Source organism: Rhinoderma darwinii, chromosome 8, assembly GCF_050947455.1.
Source record: "Rhinoderma darwinii isolate aRhiDar2 chromosome 8, aRhiDar2.hap1, whole genome shotgun sequence".
NCBI classification, from domain to species: Eukaryota; Metazoa; Chordata; class Amphibia; order Anura; family Rhinodermatidae; genus Rhinoderma; species Rhinoderma darwinii.
The window spans coordinates 108,142,504-108,167,953 of NC_134694.1; the positions used below are offsets into that span (position 1 = coordinate 108,142,504).

At 40.5% G+C, this 25,450-nt stretch overlaps 1 protein-coding gene across 1 annotated transcript in view; it reads right to left on the minus strand.

Moving 5' to 3' along the window:
* MAP4K1 (mitogen-activated protein kinase kinase kinase kinase 1) overlaps positions 1-22,735 on the minus strand; it is a 28,021-nt gene extending 5,286 nt beyond the window's left edge. The window contains exons 1-22 of the mRNA XM_075836258.1: positions 22,676-22,735; positions 22,353-22,410; positions 12,652-12,742; positions 11,779-11,843; positions 11,643-11,698; positions 10,979-11,026; positions 10,308-10,350; positions 9,319-9,391; positions 9,008-9,139; positions 8,861-8,923; positions 8,635-8,716; positions 8,018-8,137; positions 6,460-6,535; positions 6,319-6,380; positions 5,409-5,464; positions 4,132-4,173; positions 2,983-3,049; positions 2,731-2,890; positions 1,636-1,718; positions 727-811; positions 567-643; positions 20-80 (exon numbers count right to left, since the gene is read on the minus strand). Coding sequence (XP_075692373.1) covers positions 20-80; positions 567-643; positions 727-811; positions 1,636-1,718; positions 2,731-2,890; positions 2,983-3,049; positions 4,132-4,173; positions 5,409-5,464; positions 6,319-6,380; positions 6,460-6,535; positions 8,018-8,137; positions 8,635-8,716; positions 8,861-8,923; positions 9,008-9,139; positions 9,319-9,391; positions 10,308-10,350; positions 10,979-11,026; positions 11,643-11,698; positions 11,779-11,843; positions 12,652-12,707 — 1,507 coding nt within the window. The 5' untranslated portion in view covers positions 12,708-12,742; positions 22,353-22,410; positions 22,676-22,735. The remainder of the gene's footprint in view (positions 1-19; positions 81-566; positions 644-726; positions 812-1,635; positions 1,719-2,730; positions 2,891-2,982; positions 3,050-4,131; positions 4,174-5,408; positions 5,465-6,318; positions 6,381-6,459; positions 6,536-8,017; positions 8,138-8,634; positions 8,717-8,860; positions 8,924-9,007; positions 9,140-9,318; positions 9,392-10,307; positions 10,351-10,978; positions 11,027-11,642; positions 11,699-11,778; positions 11,844-12,651; positions 12,743-22,352; positions 22,411-22,675) is intronic.
* Positions 22,736-25,450: the final 2,715 nt, after the last annotated feature.

Below are 25,450 nucleotides of genomic sequence, written 5' to 3' on the forward strand. Positions count from 1 at the left end.
TTAGATGCCCTTTTCTTACCTGTTATGGACATCAGTACATTGTTGATAGAATAGACCCATGTTGTCCGGCCTGGAAACAACTTTGAAAGGGAAAAAAAAATCAAACATGTATTATCTGGCTACAAATATAAGATGTGTGTTGACTTATCTATCTATATGTTTTGAATAAAGCAAAACCAATATGCATAGACATGGGTTCCTGTGTGCCCTCTAGGAAGGAAGGAAGGAAGGAAGGAAGGAGCCTTCATGGCCCCATAACTGTAGAAAGCAGTGCAATCCCATAGGCAAGGCATAGGTGTTTATGTACTATATACTTTGGATGACTGTCTACTGATCTGGACTGGCTTTAATATCCATGACACCAACAGGTTAAGACAATGCAGTAATATTAGGTTTTCCTTTATGCAGACGTGTAGCTGGGGGGCATGTTCCCTGGGTGTTGAGTCCACTTATCCTAATATCTAATTATAATTAGCCAATTCTTTCTACCTACTGAATCTTAACTGCCCCTTATCTTAGACTGGAAGTCCTCATGGTCAGTGTCCTCGTATTCTTTGGTTACTCACTAGATCTAGAGATGCCTGTGACTCTGAGCGGTTTAACGTGAAGATCCCTTCTTCGGCTCCCAGTATCACATGCATATCTGAAATATATAAAACATACCAAATAAGATTGGGAATAGGGAATGAAAGACACACAAAACCTTGGGTAGATGATAGTTCCCACCTTTTGTGGTTGGATGTTTCCAGGTTGTTGCTGAATGGATTTTCAGGGGACATCCATTAAAGATTTTCTTCAGCTGGAAGTCTGTCTGTACAACGAGATACATCAATGGTTATGTATCCGGGCCGGTGCAATGCAAACATTAAAAACCTATTGTGGCCTGTAGACTAATATTGGGTCCCATAGTCACACTCTAAAAAGTTAAATTGAGATCACCTTTGTAACTTTTCCATTGACTTCTATAGGTAGTTAAAGGAAGCCCATAGCCCACTAATACCATGGCACACTTGCACCAGACACAAGTAGCCATTTAGTCCTAATTTAAAGGTACACTAAACCTAGGAAGCAAGATTTTCCTATTAGACAGTTTGTAGGGGTTTCTGCAAGCTCCTGGAACAGTCTTTTGAAATCTACCAGAGAAGCGGAGGTCTTTCACTTTACGGTTTCCCCTGTCAGAAAAGGGTTTTGCTTTGACTAAAGGGACAAGGTTTCGTTTTCATTGGTGCCAACAATAGTCTAAGCATTATGGGGAAATTTCGAAAACGTCCCAGCAAAATAATAAGCAGCCTGAGCAGAGTCTAAGCCCAAGAGGAGGGAAAGGAGGGAAAACATGGAGTCCTCCAGGAAAATATGATTCAAAGATATTTTACAGGTTCAACCCAAAATCATTAGATTGTTTCTTGTTCTGATGATCGGTGGGGTCTCGGTAGTGGGATTGGCCATCAATGTAAAACCCCAGAAAACCCTTTATATCAGTTCCCAACAACATAAAAACTGATGTATAATAAAATTCCTGCACATCGGGATCCAATAGAAAAAAGTTGTACACAGATGTTGTGAATGCCATAAAGTATACTGCCACCACGATTACCAAATCTCAACTGAACTAAAATAAGATAAAGAATATTGTACCTGCTTTGCTTGTATTCTTCCTTTCTTAGGGGGCAAAGATGGGGGAAGTTTTGTTGGAAGTTCTTGTACTAAGAGGGACGGCTCTGGGAGAAAAGACAAAATATTACCCGTTAGGTGCGCTAATTTGGAGACTAATTAACATCATTAAAAATATGAGAAGCCTTAGGGCTCATACACATGGCGCTTCTCTGGGTATTGGACTCTATGCGATGCCTGTGTAAGGTGCCATATTCTAGAAGCGATGCCTACACTATAGTATGGCTCATAGTAAGAACGAAACCTAAGGCTTCAAAAATTAAAAGAAAGGCATTGGCCTTTTTAGTTTTTCTATTTCTATATTCCAACACATGTCTTACAGTGGTGAGTTTCCATAATCTGTGAAGAAGCTGGGAACAGAAAGGTTGTGGATCATGGTTAAGTAAGAGCGTGAATAAAAAAAATTACATTGACTTTGGGTGTTGTGTTGGGCATGAAATCAATCATTTTCCTCATCCAGCATTGGGTCAGAGACTACCTGAGTGTTGCTTTTCACTACAGCCCTGTAATTTCTGAGGTTGATGGTGGCAGAAGCGTACATAGAGGTGAGGGGCTCTATAGCAATGATTAATATCGGGGCTCCTTCTGGTGCTGCTTAACACCACCCCACCCCTTAGCACCTGAGACAGGAGGACTTGGTGCTTGAATGCCCTCCATTCCCTTTCTATGGTCCTCGGGTTAATTCCTCACTCCCTTGTTTCTAACGTTGTAGGGTGCATGGAGAGGAGAATCATACACAGGTTTCAACACCCAATAAAATAAGGGATACAGCAAACCCTGGTCTGGGGCCCCTCTCTCCAGTAGACCCATAGCAGCCTCATGGATCTCATAGACCCTCATCATATTTTATTTTTTTTGTATGACACTTGGCCTGTTACTGGTTATCTTGCTCTTCTTGGTTTCTTTAAAACTTGATGTCAACGAGAATATTGTGCTGAATTTTTTTTTGTATTCAGGTATAAATGATGCCACTGTCCTGAAGATCAGAAATGGCGGATCTCAAATTTCCTTCTCTGTCCTATGTCTTTCTGGGCAAACACTTTCCACCCGACCTCTCACCAGAGCTGGCAGCCGGTAACTGGTTCCTTAAACTCTCAGGCCAGGCCTGTGCCGGACTTCTCTGTACACTTGGCCCGCTATAGCATCGGACCAGAGTCGAGGGAGTATGCAACTTGTCCTGATCTCTCTTTATATCAGCAGAAGAAGTGCGGAATCTGGGCTGTAGGAGAGGGACAAACAAAGGTGACGAGACAATGCAACAAGCAGAAAGATTAAACAGGGTACTATAGAGAGGTAAATGGTTGGGCTCACCTTAGGGGGCAAGGGAGGAGGAGATACCTCAGAAGATGAGTCACTGTTCAGGTCCGTGCTGCCAGGTCTATAGAGAAATATACCAATCAGATTGTACTAGTTCAGCCATTAATTTAACGGTATTATCTTAATCCAATATTAACTAAGATAAAATCATAATTAAAGGGGTTTTGCACCACAAACATATGGCATATAAAAATAATATGCTATAGATGTTTGATTTTAGAGCTCTGATTGCTTGGAACACCACTGAGAATGGGTGTCCCTTGTTCTAGTTTGTATAGGATAGGTACACATACACGGGCACGCTCCATTATATTCCATCACATAAACTCCCCATCTGATCCCGGAAGTCAATCTGCTGCTCCGTCCCTCCCCATGCTTTACACTGCAGCTCTGCCTGCTAATGGCTGTGTATAAGGACACAGTGACTAGGAAATAATTGTAAGGAGAGTTGATTTCTATTACAACGACTGAATGGTTATAAACTACATGCAATTAACTCACCAGTGAATTATCAGGTTAATATCACCCATATACCGAACCAAATGAAAATCTGGTTTAAGATGAAAAAGCATGAAGACCTCAGTGTAATGTATGTTTTAAGGAAGAGATGATATTCAAATGCAAACCCCAAAGTCTAGGTTCTGTTATTATACATTACCGTTGTGCGAATTTCCCGAAATTTATTTGGGTTCCGATTTGGTCGAATCGGCCGTCCAATTTAATTTGGTTAGATTAATTAAAATTGCCACAAGTGCCCTGAAAACTCGTGTCTGACTCTCTCATGTCTTTCTAGGACTGTATCCAACCCGTTTCAAGTTCTTTAAAGGGTAACTAAACATTCAACAAACTTCTGTCATGTCATAGTGACATGTCAGAAGTTTTGATTGGTGGGGGTCCGAGCACTGAGACCCCCACCGATCGCTAAAGCTGTATTTTGGGAAGGATGTCTGCAAAGCATTATGGGGCAGCCCACCTGAGGTGATGCGATCCGTTTTCTAATCTGTAAAATGTCAGCGGCTGTCATTTTGCCGCAATTCTTGCAGCGCAAACTTCAACAGTTTTGGAATTTGCCAAATTCTAAACTTTTGAGAAATTCAGACCAAGTTACAGCTCTTTACATTACTATTTCTTCCTTATACTTACATATCAACATCATCATAGTCATCATCTTCATCAGAACAGGAACTGTAACACAAAGTATTTAGGTTATTAAGGTTAAGACAGAAGTTCTCGTCACACAATGTCAGAAATATGTACAAGGGGAAAGTGCCACCAACACTTCATCTCCCCAATGCAAAAGTGGGGAGCATAAATTACATCCTGGAGATGCTAAGAAGTGGTCAAAGGAGAGACAATGTCTGCCGAGCAACTTCTTCAACATTTTGGAGGCAAGACATCACTCCACCCAAATTTTTGGATGGATAACTACTTCACGATTAGTGATTAATGATTTCTTTAAAGGGAATGTGTTGCCAGAAAAACATGTTTGTTTTTTTTAAATTAAACATTTAGTGTGTGGGTGATTAAACATTGTTCAAATTTTTTTTATTTTTTTCACGGGTCAGGAAATATTATAAATTAATTCTAATTTATAATACTACCCATTTTTGGTCACTAGATGGAGCTATTCCCAAAATTGCAGCATTGCAACATTGGGTTAAAAGCCCTCGCTCTAGTGAGCTCTCAGCATCCCCCCCTCCTTTATCCTGGCTAGTGCCGGGATAAACGAGGGGTTTGAACGGTGTAACCTCCTACACTGTGTGTCGCCATTTTTTGAGCTAACACACAGTGTAGTAGGTTTACATACAGTAGTAAACACACACAAACACGAACATACATTGAAATCTCTTACCTGCTCCTGCCGCCGCGGCTCCCTCCGGCCCGTCCGCTCCGTTTGCTGCCGCTGGTCCAAGTGCACAAATCCGGAAGCCGCGACCGGAAGTAGTAATAATACTGTCCGGCCGCGACTTCCGGTCCACAGGAAAATGGCGCCGGATGGCGCCAATTTCGAATTGGACTGTGTGGGAGCGGCGCATGCGCAGTTCCCACACAGACGCCGTACACGGAAGTCAATGGGACGGGAGCCGTTCGCAGTCCCTATGGGACTGTGGCTGCCGTATTCCATGTCTGTATGTGTCGTTAATCGACACAGACAGAAATGGAACAAAAAATGGCAGCCCCCATAGGGAAGAAAAAGTGTAAAAATAAGAAAAAGTAAAACACAAACACACAAATGAATATAAACGTTTTTAATAAAGCACTAACATCTTTAACATATAAAAAAATAATTTGTGATGACACTGTTCCTTTAAGTTTAGGATTATAAATTAGTTAAGTTTATGTATCGTTTGGGATATGTGCATTCAAGACAATATCTGCTATTGGTCTACAGAAATAAGCTACATGTATTTCTCGCTTACCTGATATATGTAGCTGTACTGGGGGTGCTCTGAGCTTGACTTGGTTCTTCGTTAGCCTTAAAACAGAAAAGATTTCTGTATGAAATAGTTCACGAGTTGGACACTGAATTATTGAGGGGCCCAGTATAAAACGGCGTTGTATTTGAAAAGTACTGCATATATATATATATGTGGGGGGGTATACTCTAACTAACTTAAAGTGACACTTCTTCAAATTAATGAGTAAACCATGAGAAAACAAAAACAAATTCCATCAGTAGACAAAATTACTAAATTCCTATCAGTAGTCATGTTTCAAGGCTCTTTAATGGGTCGGACATTGACTTACAGGCTAGCTAACTATAAATGTCAGTAGAGAGACAGTTTTCTTTCTTCTAGAGGAGAGCTAATTTGCATACTTTTCCCAGGAAGCATTGCCTGTAAGAATCTCTTCCAGCTGGATCTCTGCATGGAGAATCAGTATCTTCCCAGAGCTGAAACTATGGCATCTCACCCAGCCAACCAGTATGCTGCTCTGTACTGATAAGAAGCAAGAATGCTGAAACAGTTGTCTACAGTTAGGTGTCTGTGGTTTGGCTGATATTCCTAGTCATGTATCAAGGCTCTTTAATGGTTCAGACATTGACTTACAGGGTAGTCACCTATAGGTGGCACCAGAGAGGCAGTTTTCTTCCTTCTGGAGGAGAGGTAATTTGCATATCAGTAGAGAAGAATATCTTAAGACCCAGTCTCAGAGAAATTTGGCAGAAACGCAGAGGTCTTTCGTGGTACTCTTCATTTTTGGCTATGATAAGGAGTGGGGCTTAGTATTTGAATCTGTTCCTCACATAACATTGTGGAAAGGTTTCTGCAGTAGCACGTAGGATCAAGGTAAATGTGACTATATAAATGTCCTATGATATATCATTACCTTTGGAAGCCTTGGTTCTCCCATTTTCCCTTTAGGTGGATGATTTAAATTGATCTGGTTCACTACAAGTGAAAGGAACCATTTGTTAGTTTACAGTGGTTATCATACAGTGGTTCTCATACAGTGGTCACCAGTACTCACACTGGATGTCTGATGATGAGCGTCCAACTTTTGGAAGACGTTTTTTTGAGAGGATTCGAGAAAAAGTTGACAGAATCTGTTGGGACCAAAAGATAGATTAATTAATTGTATTCTGTAGATGGGACGCTTTCTGTTGTATGACTTGGAGGCAATGCCGGCGTTAGGATAGATGGCGCCCCACCCCATCATAAAAAAAATTCCCATAAAAAAGTATAATGCCCCCCACTGTATAATGCCCTTTTTAGAGCCCCTAAACAGTATAATGCCCATTATAGCGCCCCCAAACAGTATAATGCCTCCTTTAGTGCCCTCCCACACACAGTATATTGCCCCTGTAGTGCCCCTGCACAGTATAATGCCTCCTTAGTGCCCCCACCACAGTATAATGTCCCCCTCCCCTCTGTGCCACACATAGCACCGGCTGTAGATAGTGCCCCCTGTAGAATGTGCCATACAGCCCCCCTGTAGATTCTGCCATACAGCACTCATACATCCATAATGGCACATTAAACCTAAAACTATATCCACATTTGCTGTGCAGGTCTATTGTCCTCTGCACAACTTGTAGTGTCCCTCAACGGGTTTTCACTTATCTGCAGTTCCGGGAACTTTTACAGGATGACAACATTAGGTATAGTGCCCCTCAATAGTTATGATCACTATCAGGATTTTTCTGGTTGGTACTTCTTGAAACTGAACTTTACTGGGTTAGGAAACTCAAAGGGTGGACACCAACATGAAACACACAAGTGATATAGTCACTGACTTGGCATTTGTAGTCAACACAAGCAAAGGTAATAATCCAATGCTGACATAATAGATATATTCAATATTGAGATGGTTGGATGATCCAATGTTTCTCAACTCCAGTCTGTCAGTATCTTCGAAAGGTCATGTTTTAAGGGCTTCTCATTTGAGACCATTTCAGGTAATTTCTGGTACATTGAGACTTATGAAAGGGTTTCCTTATTTCCGGACACAAACTCGCAATATGCGAGATGGTCTTTCATGTTAATGTCCTATGTAGGCACAGATGATAGAAAACAATTATTCAGGAAACCTGCTTGCTTACATGACGAGAAGATAAATATAGAACCCCTTTAAATCACCTGTGTGACAACCACCCAACATTGCAGCGAAAAACTGTTTCTAAAAGGGTTTCCCTTCCTAAGAAGAGGGTCAAAACAGAAAACAGAAACATTCTGCTCTAGATCAAGGTGGTCTTCTTGAAGACGTGATCATTTGGAAAAGATTCACTGTATTAAGAAATGTCTCGATGCATGAGCTGATGGGGATACTGGAGTCGAGAAATCCGGGGACAATCTTCTTATTGTGTGTAACAGGGTTTAAGGCTATGTTCAAACATGGCAGATTTGTTGCAGAAATTTCTGCGACTGAAAATCCATTCAATGCATCTGAATGGGGTTGTTTCTTTAGCATGTGCACAGATTTCTGCAAACCCCTTTAAGTTAATGAGGCAGTTGTAGAAATTTTGACAACAAATCTACCACGAGTGACCCATTTAGTCTTGCCATTGGTTTCATCAACAAACCCTCACCGCTATGTCATCCTCTTCTTCAATGTTGGAGGTTTCTTGATGCTTTTCTGGATTTCTCAGTTTTTCCAACAGTTCAACAGTGAGAAAAGGGCCAAGTTCTGTCTGTGCAACAAATTGGTGCTGCAAGAAAGTAGAAAAGACAGACAAAAGTCACATAGAGGTTCCAACATAGGACTGAAAAGGTCTAAGGCTATGTTCACATGGGGGAATGGGTCCATCAGGTTGCCGTTAGGTTTCCTGTTTTTTCCCGACAAGAATAGAACTGCAGACTATGCGATTTTTGCCGTAAAAATCTATGCAAACCCAACAGAACAAATAACAGCGATAATGTGAACAGAGCTTAACACAAATGTTGGGAAAAAGTAGAAGACAATGCACATATCTCAACAGTAACCAGAGAGGTAAAATACTAGAGGTCTCACAGCAAGAAGGTTACGTAGAGATGGAAAGAGGAAGACGTATAGAAAAGAGACCTCCATTGAAACATGCAGTAGGTTATATAGGATTTCCATTATGATGGAAAACTTCACAGTATCTCCATGTGCATTGCATATAAACAGACCCCAAACTTTGTTTCTTGTAGACCCTTGGTGTTGTTGACAATACTCAACACTTACTGTGAGCAGTTTGGAGGCACTTGGTCTCTTCTTGTGGTTTTTGGTTAATGCCACCTTGATAAAGTTGTGAAATGCTGCAGACCTAAGAAATCAAGAGCATATTGTGGGTATTACATAAGGGAACATAACACAAATCCACTTCATATGCCAATCCAAAAATTATGTATATCCACTTCTGTTTTAGAAAATAGTCTTAGTACCAGGATTCTAGCCTGGGATTACTCACCATTTTGACTTATCCTTCAATTTCGGGGGCTGATAACCACTTTTAGACATTAGGAAGAGAACCCTGGTGAGGCCCAATAAAACAACAAAATCATAAATTATTATAGGACAATACATATATGAGATCTAATTAGAAACTATCACACACCGTAAGGGATGTACATGAAACATAGGTGGTTGTAGCTCAGTTATCTCAATGGCCGTGATTCCTAGAGACCAGACATCACATAGTTCTGTGTATCCTCCTTTGAGTTCCACCGCGGCCACTTCTGGAGCCATCCTGCAGAAAAATCCTAGTTATGTATGGACTCACTTGTGTGTGATAGGTGGTCAGACTACTTTTCCAAAGAAAAATCTAGTCTATGTGGGTAAACCATTGTGATTGGGTCATTATTATCTCTACATGATAAGATCAAGTTATCAACATATCTCTAAAGTCATCTCTTTGATATACATTACCAATAAGGAGTGCCAATGAAGGAATTCCTTCTAGCAAAAGTTGCTGTGAGTTGAGCAGAAATTCCAAAATCAGCTGTAAAATAAAAAACCATGGACTTAGCAAAACCATACTCTTAAGACACCCTAAAAAATAGAACTTCACTAGTATAGGAGGTCCAACAACTTCCTTAAATCTATCTACTGATTATATATATATATATATATATATATATATATATATATATATATATATATATATATATATATATATATGCCGGCATCTTCCTCTAAAACATTGAAGGGGTTGTCCCCTTTGGGCAATCCCTTTTTGTTAGAAAGGCCACCTAAAAATACTGTAGGGTCTTGCTGCCGGGACCCGCAACATTCACCTGTGATCTTGGGGGTAGCCCAGCAATTAGTATTAAATTCCTCTGCAGCGCCACCACAGGGGAAATGAGGCATTACATGGTGTCCACTGAAATCAAAGGGCTGTCCCTGTAAAGCATGGAAGTGCTGGGTCCTCCAAAGAGAGAGAGAGAGAGACCTATAATTGGATGAGAGTCTATAATTGTGCTAGGTAAAAAAGTAAACCACTTGCATTCAAGTATCCATTGAATACTGGTTCTTTCTTTACAATACGGTATCTTTTGATTTACCAAACCATACCAGACACCTGAAGGAGTAATGCTGTGGAGACTTGTCGTCAATAGCCACAAGTGAACGCATCATTTAATGACTCTATGAGTCATTAGCCACTGATGTCACTATGGTGATGCTTTAATGCGGCCATATTGTGCACATATATATACAGCAGTGGACCGTAGAAAATGTAATAACTGCCCTTTCTTTATCTAATGAGTAAATGTATTTAGATAAATCATTAGGATTCTAAAAAGCCCCATAAATGTACCCATAATTATATCTTTCAGGGGTTTTTCTCTACGGGTTAACCTTTCACTCCTCGAGCGGAGATGGACATAAAGAACATCTATTCAAGTTCTAATACTCACCAAGTTTAACGTCTCCCTTGTCATTTAGAAGAATATTGGCTCCCTGGAAGTACAAATAAGTATGTCAAATCATGAACGGCCTCCCATTTTCAAACTGTGACGCCTGACAGATCCAGATTATACAATGCTGGAACCATGTTTTTGGTAACTATACATATTCACATTGGCATTGGGATTTTAAACCTTCTAGGTGGTCAACAAATCACAACTAGAATGAAAAAAGCCAAGTCAAGAAAAGTTGTCAGGGGCAGGACAAGCTCTCCTGATGCTTAAGTCAGGGGTTCCAGAATGTGTCCCAACTCCAACCCTTGGTTCTTGAAGATCATCATGATAGCTGTCAAATGGAAAATCATTCATTTAATGGCTCCCTGCCGCTCCTTCCACGCCAATCCCTAGCATTTTTATCCAAGCTCATCCCCTTCACACAAGTGTAATTCTCAATGCAGGGGCACTTTTCCACCTTTATCATATAGATTGGGTGGTAGGGTCTGCCATCTCCTGCAGCTTCTCCTACAGCTCCATCCCTCATTCCAACCCCTCAATGGTGCCCTAGGTAGTGGCTGACTCCACTAACCCTCATCCAGGCTAGTTGCTCTTAAAATTTTTTATCTCATCAGTCCATAGTTTTTATGCATTTTCCAAAAGTAATGGGGACTGTAACTGGTACCCACCTTAATGTCCCTGTGTATCTTCCCTTGGTTATGAAGGTAGGACAGGCCCTGTGCAGAGGAAGCAAGATAGAATCCAGTTTACACTCAGTAAGATTGCTTTAGTCCAATAGTCCAGAACTTCTGATCACTGTGCAATGCTTTATTTCAGTACACATACTTCATACATCTCTCATTCACTATACATTATGTAGATCAGTAGAACCAGGGTCGGATTATAAGGCGGGCAAACGGGCAATAGCCCTGAGGGCTTCATCCCCCATTTAAAAAATCATTCAAACAACTAAAAAGTATCAATCAAAACAGTTTATTATTCTACAATATAATGCTGCCAAAATATAATACATTCATATGTTCAAATTAATAGCCAGGCCCCGGGACAGGGTTGTACACACACGAGCACCCCCTTGGTCCATATTGGATTTCTTCTATACTGTGAGTATAAAATTTCAGTGATATCATATACCATTGGGTATTGCATGAGAAATAAGATTTAAAAAGTCTCTCCTTCTAAAAAAAAAAATGGAAGGGTTCGCCACCTATAACAAAAAGGGGCTCCCACCCAATGTGTTGCCATTGTTGATCCGGCCCTTAGTAGACTGAAATGCAATGATATCGAGCATCTGCTAAATTGTAATAGACCTTTTGTCACACCAAATACACTCACTTGAAGGGTTTCTCTGCACACATAGGCAACTTGAAGCTCAGAAAGTGCTCCTGTAACTGTAGAATGTATTCATATTAGAGAAATCCACCTTGAACTTGAGATTAATATATAGCGGATAGTTAAAACTTTTCTTCACCTTGATATATGTCTTGCAGAGAGCCTCCGCCACAGAACTCCATACAGATCCACAACTTGTTTGCCCTGAAATTTAGGCACAGAAAATGAAAATGGCCCCAGAAACATCAGATAAAAGCAATTGTGTTTTTATTTCATGGAGGAATCGGATGGAAGCCTACATACTATATTGTCCGTATCACAGCTTGTGCCAATCAGGGACCTCTGGTGGCAAACTACCAACCTGACGAGGTTACTTGGGGGTTTTATGAGCTAAAAACTCATTGAGTAGATCAGAATGGAGATTAATCTTAATAAGATACTTCCTCTTGGGCTAAGATTAGGGTATACAGGAAGGTGAGCGATTCTACCAAGATGAAACACTGAGCAGCTAAAGCTGCCAAAAAACATACAAAAACATGCCATAATTACCAGCCAAAAGTTATTTTGGCCATCAGTTATAACCACCAATCCCACTATTAACATAATTGTTCGACTTGGCTACCTGGCCAAGGCAGGTGGCAGACTTGTCCTAATGTGGCCATACATTTTAACGTGACTACACTGGATAAATGGGGTAGGTCCAGATGTCCACTGTTCTCTTTAAGCTGTGCACTTTGGGGCTGACAAGTAGAGCTGTTATTTGGCTTGTAGACCTCATTAGTATGTTCTTTTAACTTTTCTTTCCAAATAGTGGTCCAGACTGAGTCATCCAATGTTCTTGACTTAAGTTTGCCTAATCCATTTGACAGACAACCACTTAAATAATAATTTTTCACTTTAATAAGAATTTGTAAATTTGTTTTCATCTTAATAGCCTATAGATGAAAGTCTAGAGCTGTCTAGTCGTGTCCTGGAGACAATGACTAGTCAACCTTAGTATGAAGATCCTCACCGCATGTAGCTTCCATAGTACGTCACTATATTTTTGTGAGCACAGCTTTTCAGCATGATAACCTCTTGGTGGATTACAGAAAAGTCTTCCTCTGTAAAATAAGTAGAGAGATGGCAAATGTTTAGGGAATTCCTTGTCTGCTCAACATCCAACGTTTAATATCCCACAACCATTGACCAAAATTGTCTTAAATTGCCCTCATATCTATGACAGCCAACAACTTTAATATTTTAACACAGGTAAAAGATCAATTCTCCTATAAAATAAATAAAATAACCTATAATTATAACCCCCAATCCATTTCCTAATTATTTTTATTTTTGGGAAAGCCGAATGAGGACAATAGGGTTTGTCACTAAACCGTCCCAAGCACCTGAGGGGCACATTTGCCTAGTTATACATACATTTCACTAAATAACTAGTCAGATATCCAATTTAGTACTCATGAGATCTATATTGGTGGTCATATGGGTTGTCATCCAAATTTCCTAGAAACAGATATAATTACATTTTATAAACTTTACAAATGAGATCGACGAAAATATGTCAACCAAAAATATTATTTTATAACCCTGTAATGGAAAGTATGTTTAATGATTCCTTACACATTATTATTAGGGTAGACAAATGATGCAATTCTTTATACTGGGTAATACACCCAATATGATAGGAATCTCCAGTGACCTATATTATCTGTTAGACAGCTGTCTGCTCCTACTCAGTTTCCATCAAATGTAATAGACTTAATACTACAAAATATTATACACATCAAAAAAGCACCAACCTACCTACTACATACAGCGAAAGCAGCATGGTATGAAACCAATGTGATATACTGTATATCCACTCACATCAGGCTCTGCCCCAAGTGGGACTGACAACTCAGTATCCCCACCTCCAGTACACATGGATAATGTCTAACTAAATATGTTTTTAAAGTGTGGGGAGCACACTGGAGAACCTGGAGGAGACCCAACCAATCGCCTAGAAACATAAGAACTCCATGAGTTGCCCTTATCGAAGTTCGGCTGAAGCCTCCATTGCTGCAATGGTCACTATTCTGCCCAGACATTGAGATCATGAAGAATCAGTGACATCATTAATTCTTATAGAATTGTGAACACAAGTCGTAAATAGCCGCTTCCACTATATGCAGAAGAATAAAGTGACCTCGAGCTACGGGTACATATTTATTCATGTGTAATCTCAGTGAGACATGGAGAGGTAGGAGATCTAATAAAGAGCAATAACGGATGGTGGGTTTTCTCAATTGGGGAACCCCTTTTAAGAATGAAGCCACCCCAGGTACAGCTTCTCTAACACTCAAGTGATCAGCTACAAGAGAAATGTAGTATTACATGATGCCCATTCAGATCAATGCGTCACCATGTAATACACGGTTGTGTTGATACCTCCATAGCAGAGGTTGATGTTTCTAGCAGCTCTCACTCTTGCTCACAAAGGGGTCAAAATTGGGGAACCCCCGAAAAGGGCACATGGACATGGGTTGTCCGGATGGGAACACTCCTTTAAATAAAAAATTATAGTGTTCTATGTGGTTATACGTTAAGATATCTCATTCAGATATCTTGTACACAAATATTGCAGATGCCCCAAAGAGCCCAACCGGTGCTCTAAAAACCAGTGTGAGCACTAACCAGGGCATCATTGCCTGCAATTTGGGACTGTCTTGCTGAATCAGGGATGAGTCATACATATAGATGAACGGATTCAATTTGCAGTAACCCATTAGAACATTTTCTTATGCACAAATTCCAGTAGATACCAAAAGGTTAAAGAACCATTTGTCCATAAATTGACCACATTGTTTTTCATTATATGTATGGCTAGTTACAAGGGGTAATTTATTTATTTATATCTCCCTCTATTTTCCTTTGCCCACCTGAAATTGGTCTCCATAATATTACATTGGTCGGGTTTGTGAGCGGAGATGCCTTTAAAGTGTATGTACATTTTTGACAACCTGTAGAAAATTTAAAAAATGCTATCCAATGAAAAACTTTTGGTTGTTATTGAAAGAAACTTGAGGGAACTAGGCTCCTAAGAGCATATATCCATCTTTGCATCCAAATTTATTTTAGTTTGTTTGCTCCATCACATCGAACATGAAAAATGAAGCAACTTGCATCCCTTCATTAAACATCTCCTACCATTTTGTGTCTACCGGTCTTATTGCAGTCTGATGCTCCAGTCATATTGCCAACAATCTGTCTCCTTCTTGATAGCTTACCAAATGTATGTTATTAAAAAGCAGAGGATGGATAGAAGGGAGTAACACTTTAGGATCAGACTACACAGGGCTTGCTTGCAGTCTGTTACCATGGAGACCCATACGTTATTAATAGTAGCTGTAGAAACAAAGTGATTTGCAAAGTTGCGTCATTTTTTTACATTTTAGATGCATTGGAACAATGAAAATATTGGTTGCGTAGATAAACATAGACGTTAACAAAGGGTATCCTTGTGCTTAGTAGATGCCGGACCCAATGCATTTTTCGGTTCTGACCAGCACCTGCTATGAAAAGCCAAGATTTCATTAGCTACTCATATTACTGGCACAACTATTTTACCATTAATATCTATTATTTCTTATGATCAGAGAATCTCTATTTGGAGTCATTGAGTCCAGTTGAGGGAGGGCTGGGATCTGTTCCTTTAGGACATGAGTAGAGGTCCCGGGTCATTGACCCCCTATCAATGTAGTCATCTCACAGGTTTAAATTACACTCAATTTTTTAATTAATTAAAATACTTATGCATATATATATATATATATATATATATATATATATATATATATATATATATATATATACTACCCCATCTCCTCTCTGAGCCAACATCATCCCCCTGACGAAGCCTGGTGGCAAAACGCGTTGGGTGTAAATGGGCTCCTGGCACATCGCTATTCTTTACCTCATTGTTTGTCTGCATGGTCTGATGTCAATTTTTTCTTTCTGCCCATTGTGCTATTAATGTCTATTTATTATTGTGGTCAAACTTGTTTTCCCTAGATTTTCTCCTAGCTTACCTTTGCGGACTATCTACAATATATTATATCATGGTATAGATGTTATTGCCAGTAGCCCATTCAGTTATTTCTTATCTGTTTGGACTCTTTTTATCATTCCTCCTTTTATACTATTGTTGTATGTATTTTTAATTAGGTCTCAATAAAAACTCTTTCATATTTAAAATGTTTGATCGTGCAACGCCGATTGTTCGTATTGGTGTTTATTTATGACTTTGCTGTTTGACCATATATCCTTAGGGCTTTTCTCCCTTGGTGAATACCAGACACGGTCAAAGGTGGTTCTGTTTCTAGAAAATAAAAATGAGATGTTTTATATAGCTTTTTTCATGTTTGTATCCAAGAATACCTAAAACAAAAATGCAATACAACATTGCATGAACCTGCTATATCTGTAAATGGTGAGATGTATTATAGACGATAGGGAGCAGGGCTAGAGGACTCAAGTAGATGTTATCTGAGTCCAGTACATAAGTGTGAACACAGATTAATACTGATAAATCTATTCTGAGACATATGTACTGTATGCTTGTTGCTGGGCGTGGGGCTGAGGAGCGAGCTTTGATAGAGAAGTAATATATGAACCACAAAGTTACCCAGAGTTGTTCCTTCTATTCAAATTAAGATTGCCACAAGAACTAGAAATAAATAATATTAACTACATCAATGCTGGAGCGCCCATACTACCTTACACAATCGGATTACATCTCTTTTAAGTACACCTACATATAGACGTCCCCTTTCATCTGCAGGATTCATAAGAACTGAAAAAGTGTGTTGATTGTGGCTGTCTCTCTTTATAGTAAAGCAGCGGATTGGATATTGTATTAAGAACTATTCTCTTATATGATGTTATAATTTAAAAATCTACAAGGCTACGGAAAAATCGTGACGTCTGCCGCTGAGTGTTAGATGAGTACAAGTCAATTTATGCAGCCTGTATTCTGTGAATGAAACCGTCATTGGGATTTCCAGTATGTGCTGAGGGAAATCTGTAAAAACTCCTTTTACAACATAAGGACTAATGCTATGGGCGTAAGTAGGGGTCGCTAAGTCACTTTGCCTAGGCCTGGGTATTTAGATATAGGGCTAGGGCAGTGAACTGAATCTTTGCCCCGGGTGGAGGAAAGCCGAGCTACAACTCTGTTTCATGCACAAAGCCATTGTAAAAGATGGAAGTCTATGGGACCATACCTTACCTCCACATGTCTGCGATTTCATCCGGAGGCAAACAGAGGTAATTTCTGTATACCCACAGGAGCCCTTTATTATATTCCATTCTAAATCCGTAGACATTAATATGGAGTTGGTTCCCCCCTTTGCAGCTAAAACAGCTTCCTCTTCTGGGAAGGATTTCTACAAGATTTTGGTGTGTCTGTGGGAATTTTTGCCCCTTCATCCAGAAGAGCATTTGTGAGGTCAGACACTGATGTTGGACGACAGGGCCGGGCTCACAATCTCCGTTCTAGCTTATCCCAAAGGTGTTGGATGTGGTTGAGGTCAGGGCTCTGTGAGGCCAGTCAAATTCTAACACACCAAACTCACCCAACCAACCAATCATGTCTTTATGGAGCTCGCTGTGTGCACTAGGGTACAGTCATGATGGAAAGAAAAGGGTCTTCTCCAAACTGTTCCCACAAAGTTGGAAGCTACAATTGCCCAAAATGTCTAGGTATGCTGAAGCATTAAGATTTCCCTTCACTGAAACTAAGGCGCCTAGGCCGACCCCTGAAAACAGCCCCATATTATTATCCCTCCTCCACCAAACTTTACAGTTGGCACAATGCAGTCAGGAAGGTAACGTTCTCCTGGCATTCACCAAACCCAGACTCATCCATCAGACTGCCAGATAGAGAAGCATAATTCATTGCTCCACAGAACACATTTCCACTGCTCCAGGGTCCAGTGGCGGCTTTACACCTCTCCATCCGATGCTTGGCATTGTGCTTGGCGATGTAAGGCTGGCCTGCAGCCGCTTGGCCATGGAAACTCATGCCATGAAGCTCCCGGGGAACAGTTTGTGCAGATGTTAATGCCAGAGGTTTGTAACTGTGCAGTTACTGAGTCAGCAGAGCGTTGGCATGAGGCGACCCCACTCTGTAACTTTACATGGTCTGCACTTCGTGGCTGAGTTGCTGTGGTTCCTAAAAGATTCCACTTTGCAATAATATCACTCACAGTTGATGGTGGAATATCTAAGAGTGAAAAAATTTCAGGAACTGACTTGTTACAACGGTGGCGTCCTATTACAGGACCATGCTGGAATTCAGTGATCTCTTTAGAACGACCCATTCTTTCACAGATGTTTGTAAAGGCGACAGCATGGCTGGTGCCGGATTTTATTCAACTGTGTTAATGCGACTGAATGAGATACCTGAATTCAATGATTAAGAGGTGTGTCCCAATACTTTTGTCCATTTCAGGTTTGTGGATTAAATGGGTTTTGCAATGAATGACATTTATAGCGTACTGACTGGATAATATAAAAGTATAATTAATAGGGGTGAAGCCTTCAGACACTCTGAGCAGACTTTTATGGAATACCCCCTTCTGGAAACGCCTTTCATAGGAATAATCCCATCTTGGGCATTTATGACATTCACAGGGTCCAACCTCTGGAACCCCCGCCCTGTTTGCCGAATCAAAACGACCATGCTTTTCTCATTGAAATCAATGCAGCTTGCTTGACTCTTTCTGTAAGGGTATGTGCACACACACTAATTACGTCCGTAATTGACGGACGTATTTCGGCCGCAAGTAGTGGACCGAACACAGTGCAGGGAGCCGGGCTCCTAGCATCATACTTATGTACGATGCTAGGAGTCCCTGCCTCTCCGTGGAACTACTGTCCCGTACTGAAAACATGATTACAGTACGGGACAGTTGTCCTGCAGAGAGGCAGGGACTCCTAGCATCGTATATAACTATGATGCTAGGAGCCCGGCTCCCTGCACTGTGTTCGGTCCGGGACTTGCGGCCGAAATACGTCCGTCACTTACGGACGTAATTAGTGTGTGTGCACATACCCTAACTCCCGTAGATTTCAATGGAGAGAGCAATATACAAGCACCACCTCTACATTGAATAAAATGGCAAACGCAATTGTGAAATGAAAATTTTGTACATAGGCAGAGTTTCCCTTTAAGATTCTTTGTATATTAAAAAGGTTGCATAAGATTACAAAAACATGGCTGTTTTTTCCAGAATCATCGCCACTCTTGTCAATGGGCTGCGTCTGGTATTGCAGCATTAGCAGCTGGCAATACCAGCCCTAGCCTATGGACAAGAGTGGCACTGAAAGAAACTGTGTTTTTCGAATCTCATACAACCCCTTTAAATAGGATATGTCTTTAAATGTCACCGACCAGCTTTACACAACAGAGTAGCAATCGTAAAATTAAAAACAGTCTGACCTTTAAGATACAGCCTCAGAAACACTATTTACCATGGAAAGAACCACAAAACAGCGGTCAACATTTAGACGCTGACATGATACGGAGCATTATGCATAAACAGCTATAGAGTGTGGATAGGTGGGCGTCTGTGTATAGCGGGGAACGTAAACATCAACGTAAGAGGACAATCCAAAGAACAGAACAAGACATTTTGTTTATGTAACTTTACTCTTGAGTGTTGACAACACCAGATATTGTGTCTTTGTTGCACAATTCTACCTAAAGGGCCGTTCACATATAATGAAGGGCTCCGTTAGGGCCCTCTGTCGCAGATCCGGCTAGAATTAACAGAAACAATAGCGCAGACACCCCCGACAGAACCCAATGAAGTCGATGGGTTCTGTCGGCTGTCGGTGGTGTCCGTTTTGCAACAAGACCTTTGTGTCCTGCATTCCCTTGTTCTGCTCTCCTGACGGAGCAGAACAACGGAGTGCCCAGACGCAGATGTGAACAGGGCCTAAACTACAAGCATATGCAAATTAACTCATATCAGCCAAACCAGAGACTCCTCCAAAAGGAAGAGGACCCCAGCTGTAGATAGAACTGTTTCTGGGTTGTTGCCCCTCATGGAGCGTTGCCTGTAAATGAGTCTGCGTTATATCGAGCCAGTAACCCCCCCCCCAGCACCATCTTAGGCATCATATTTCATTAACCAATAACCTGCTCTGTGCTGATGAGGGACAACAACACTGAAACAGTGCTGTCTACAGATGTGTCCCTCTTTCTTTTGGAGGAGCCTCTAGTTTGGCTTATATGAGCTAATTTGCATACTTTTTTTCTCCCATGGAGCATTGTTAGTAAATAAGTCTCCATACACCCTCTGGATCTCCTCAACGAGAGCCAGCACCCATGTGAACTACAAACGAATAGACTAAATGATATAAAGAAAAGGAGAACAGGTGGGAGTCTCATAAAGGGTTAAAAATTTACTTCTAATAAGTCATAGATATATGTCAAAAGATCATTTTGATGGAGTCCATGGGCTTGGGAAATTATTTATTTCCAGAACAAGGGCTGCTTTGTTATAAATCAAGGCTTCTTAAAAATGTTCTTCTTGGGCCTAAGCCTCACCAGCAACCATCATACATGCCTAAAGAAGGATAGGTCCCAAAGTGCTAGTCATGGTTCGCGAAGAGTAAGCCAAAGTGCTAGCCTCCCAATAATAGCCATGGTGTCTCTATTAATAGACAGCACAGTATATGCCAGTTTTTCTGCTTCTGCCTTTTCTGCTGGTACTCAGTATACCTAAGCAATATTGCCAGTCAGTGTAATGCTGACCTGAAATCTATTAAGCCTTGCCTTCAGGACAGCTTAATAGGTATACAGCTATGGCAAAACCTACAGCTAAGGAATGCCAGGGGGCCTTTATCAGGCCCCTGGCTGCCATAGCAAACCATTGGCGCCACGCGATCGCATCCCGGGGCAGCGATGGGTGACAGAGGGAACCCCTTTCCTCTGCTTAGCCACGTTGATGCCATGATCACTTTTGTCCATGTCATCTGATAGGGTAGACACCCCAGATCAGAGGTAACTCTGTATATTACTGTCAATATCCGCTGAGTGACTAAGTCAATTTGTGGGAAGGCATTGCTAAAGTGGACGTACAGTTACGTCACAATGCGGGAAGGGGTTAAAGATGTTCTTGGGAATTTCTCTAAATACGTCCGTCCATGATATAAACACATAGAACCACAGGGATGAAACCATGTAGACAAATACTGTCTTTGCCCTGATGCACACTTTGAGGTTTCTAGGCCCCTTCATATTACATGCAATTTATAGTCCTAGTAACTGTTGAGCTACCTGAGGCACCAGTTCCCGGATGCAACTGCAACCTCTGAACCTCATAGAATTACACCCCTGAAATACACACAGTGCTGTCACTGCACAGGAATAATTTTTACATTTATGTCACAAAACCAGGGTAATGCACATAATGGTAATAAACATAGTGATGTCACAGAACCTGTATAATGCACACACGGATATCCCACCATAGGGATAATAAAGACAGTGGAGTGACAATATAGAGATAATAAACAATGTGATGTCACAGTCCAGGGATAGTAGACACAGTAATGTCAGAGTACAGACATAATAAAAACAGTGATGTCACAGTACAGACAAAATACAAACAGTGATGTCACAGAACCTGGATAATGCACACAATAATATACCACCATAGGCATAATAAAGGCAGTGAAGTGACAATACGGACACAATAAACACATTGATGCCACAGTCCAGGGATAGTAAACACAGTAATGTCACAGTATATGGATAACAAACAAAGTGATCTCACAATACAGACATAATAAACACAGTGATGTCACAATACAGACATAATAAACACACTGATTTCACAGTACAAAGATAATAAACAGTGATGTCACAATGTAGAGGTAATAAACACAGTGATATTACAGTACAGGGGTAATAAAGATAGTGATGTCACAATGTAGAGATAATGACCAAAGTGAAGTAACAGCAAAAGAATAATGGTCACAGAGATGATGCAAACAGTGATCATTGTTATAGTATATCACTGTATGAGGATAATGCCCACAGTGATGTCACAAAACAGGAATAACAAACAAAGTGATGTCACAGTACAAAGGTAATGAACACAGTGATTTTATAATACAAGAATAATACACAAAATGACAGCACTCGGGTAATACGCATGAAGATAAAGCTAAAGGATAATAAACAGTGATATATCTGCACAGGAATCATAAAGGTGGTGATGTTCAGCGGTAATGACCAAAGTGAAGTAACAGCAAAAGAATAATAGTCACAGTGATGTCACAGTACAGGGATAATAAGCAGTGATGTCACAGTACAGAGAATAAACACTGGTATTCCCAAAGTGGCTGCTGGGACCCTCAGGGATCTCTCAGCTATTTTATATTCCTGGATAATTTCCAACCTTTCAAGACATAGGGCTGTGTTGATTCCAGAACAAACCAGATTAGTAAAGATTGCAGTGATGTCATGTATAACCAGATCACCATACTGACTGCATAGGCTTTACTGAAGACATACTAGTTAGGATGTACAGGTCGGAAAAATAAGCACGATTTTTTTTTAGATTTGCCAGATACTCCCATCGACATGTATGGTAAAGTTTATATCTGGATTTAGCAGAGAAGATGAAATGCCATATCTAACAAGAACAAGTCCCCATAACTTACCAGACTCTTCCTTGACAATTTTCACTGCAGCCAACTCTCCATTCACCTTGTTCCTTGCCTACACAAGCAAAAATAAGAATGATTTACAGGTGACATGATAACATTCACAAGAAGGTGCTTCTAGAACTTCAAAGGCCCATATTGCTTTGGCTTTATACTATCTGCATTCCCTATTGACCGCATTTACAACTCATAGCAACAGCTAAAGTTTCACTCATTGCCATCTATACAATTACTGGCTCTTTATGTCCATTGGGTTGCGTAAATGCTGGTACAGATGTCTATACACAACATAGAAGTTAGATAGCTGGCACCAGGTATACCTGCACTTGTCATGGTTTTGAGCATGGAGGTTGAGTCCATCAACAAAGGTGATTCCACCTGCATGGTGAAGGATGTAGTTATAATATAGCATGTACAGACACCTGAACGCTAGATGAGGTCAACACTACATGTCTACACCTTACATGTCTAGGGCCCCATGCACACGACCGTATTTTGCATCCATAATTACGGCCCATAATTAAGGACCCATACAGTTCTATTGGCTACGGACACCTTTCCTTTTATTTACGAAGAGGTGTCCGTTCTCAAAAAATTACAGAACATGTCCTTATTTTGGCTGTAATTACGGAACGGACATGCCCATAGGGACATCATGGGCGGCATCTCTTTGTTTTACGGATCTGTATATACGGATCAAATACGGATGCAATACGGACACCCTTCCGTATATACGGATAAAATACGGATGACTACAGATCCGTATTTACGGGCAGTATTTCGGGATAGATGAAAATATGGTCGTGTACATGGGGCCTAAGTCAGTTTGTCAATACAGTGGAATGGTAACTTTGATGAGCCCCTTTCCTTCGAAAATTATTACATCTGCAATCAAAGGGTTATTCCCATTATACACTAGGATTTACCATCACGTTCCGATCAGTGGAGGTCCAACTACTCAGTCGTCCACTGCTCCTGACAGTGAAGAGGCCACAGCTCTGGTTTAGCGTTGTGTCTCCTTCTACTGCGGCACTGGAACACTGATGTGCAGGGAAAACTATGACGGCAACGCAGCCCTAATCCAGAGTTGTGGTCCTATTACTTTCAGGACGGGTGGAGGTTTCTACAGAAATCTGCCATCACTTTGTGTGACGTGAATAACTCTCTAAGACAAATTACACGTTGCATGCTATCCTTGTAATTGTATATGGTTGATATTGATTATAGGGATCGCCACGATAGGCTTAAAGTGAATCTCCACACCTTTTATTAACACTTTGCACCTTTTAGGTCTAGCATTCTGTGCGGAGTATTTTCTTAATATATCTTTTACGTTGTTTTTTTTACATTTTTATAAGTCCAGTGAGACAACATGCACCTGAGATAAATCCTATTTGTAACACTCCAACAGAATATTAACATTTGTCTGTACAAGACATACGAACACATTAAATTACAGACCAGCTTAGGTTCCTATGAGTAGTTGGACCAAACAAAAGAGCGACATGCTTCCCCGACTGTGGCAGTCAATAACACGCACCAGTCATACACAGATGCGCTCCCCTTATCAACTGGTAGTCAAGAATGAGTTTTCTTAGACAGCAATGCAAACAAAATTGCAGAGCACCGAAGAAGTAGTACATCTTGGTTAGCAACCTGTATTCTGCTGAGCACGTCTCTTTCCCTATGACTCTTTCTGCAAGATATTTCTAACATGAGTGTCTCAAAAGTTGAGAGGTTAAAACATTTTGTGAAGGTTCCTTAACATTATATACAAACCATACTTTAAGGAGCACCTTATTAACCCCTTCCCTCTTTAGCCACTTTTGACCTTCCTGACAGAGCCTCATTTTTCAAATCTGACATGTGTCACTTTATGTGGTAATAACTCCGGAATGCTTTCACCTATCCAAGCGATTCTGAGATTGTTTTCTCGTGACACATTGGACTTTATGTTACTGGCAAAATTTGCTCGATATGTTCAGTATTTAATTGTGAAAAACACCAAAATTTAGCGAAAAATTGCAAAAATTAGCATTTTTCTCAATTTAAATGTATCTGCTTGTAAGACAGGCAGTTATAATACACAAAATTGTTGCTAATTAACATCCCCCATATGTCTACTTTAGATTGGCATCGTTTTTTGAACATCCTTTTATTTTTCTATGACCTCACAAGGCTTAGAACTTTAGCAGCAATTTCTCACATTTTCAAGAAAATTTCAAAAGGCTATTTTTACAGGGGCCAGTTCAGTTGTGAAGTGGTTTTGAGGGCCTTATATATTAGAAACCCCAAAAAAGTCACCCCATTTTAAAAACTTCACCCCTCAAAGTATTCAAAACAGCATTTAGAAAATGTCTTAACCCTTTAAACATTTCACAGGAATTAAAGCAAAGTAGAGGTGAAATTTACAAATTTCATATTTTTCTGCAGAAATACATTTTTAATACAATTTTTTTATAACACAGAAGGTTTTACCAGAGAAATGCAACTCAATATATGTTGCCCAGTTTTTGCAGTTTTAGGAAATATCCCACATGTGGCCGTAGCGTGCTACTGGACTGAAACACCGGCCTCAGAAGCAAAGGAGCACCTAGTGGATTTTGGGGCCTTATTTTTGTTAGAATATATTTTAGGCACCATGTCAGGTTTGAAGGGCTCTTGCGGTGCCAAAACAGTCAAAATCCCCCAAAAGTGACCCCATCTGGGAAACTAGACACCTCAAGGAAATTATCTAGGGGTGTAGTGAGCATTTTCACCGCACAGGTTTTTTACAGAAATTATTGGAAGTAGGCCGTGAAAATTAAAATCAACATTTCTTCAAAGAAAATGTAGGTTTAGCGATTTTTTTTCTCATTTCCACAAGGACTAAAGGAGAAAAAGCACCGCAAAATTTGTAAAGCAATTTCTCCCGAGTAAAACAATACCTCACATGTGGTAATAAACGGTTGTTTGGAGACACGGCGTGGCTGAGAAGGGAAAGAGCGCCATTTGGCTTTTGGAGTTCACATTTAGCAGGAATGGTTTGCGGAGGCCATGTCACATTTACAAAGCCCCTGAGGGGACAAAACAGTGAAAACCCCAAACAAGTGACC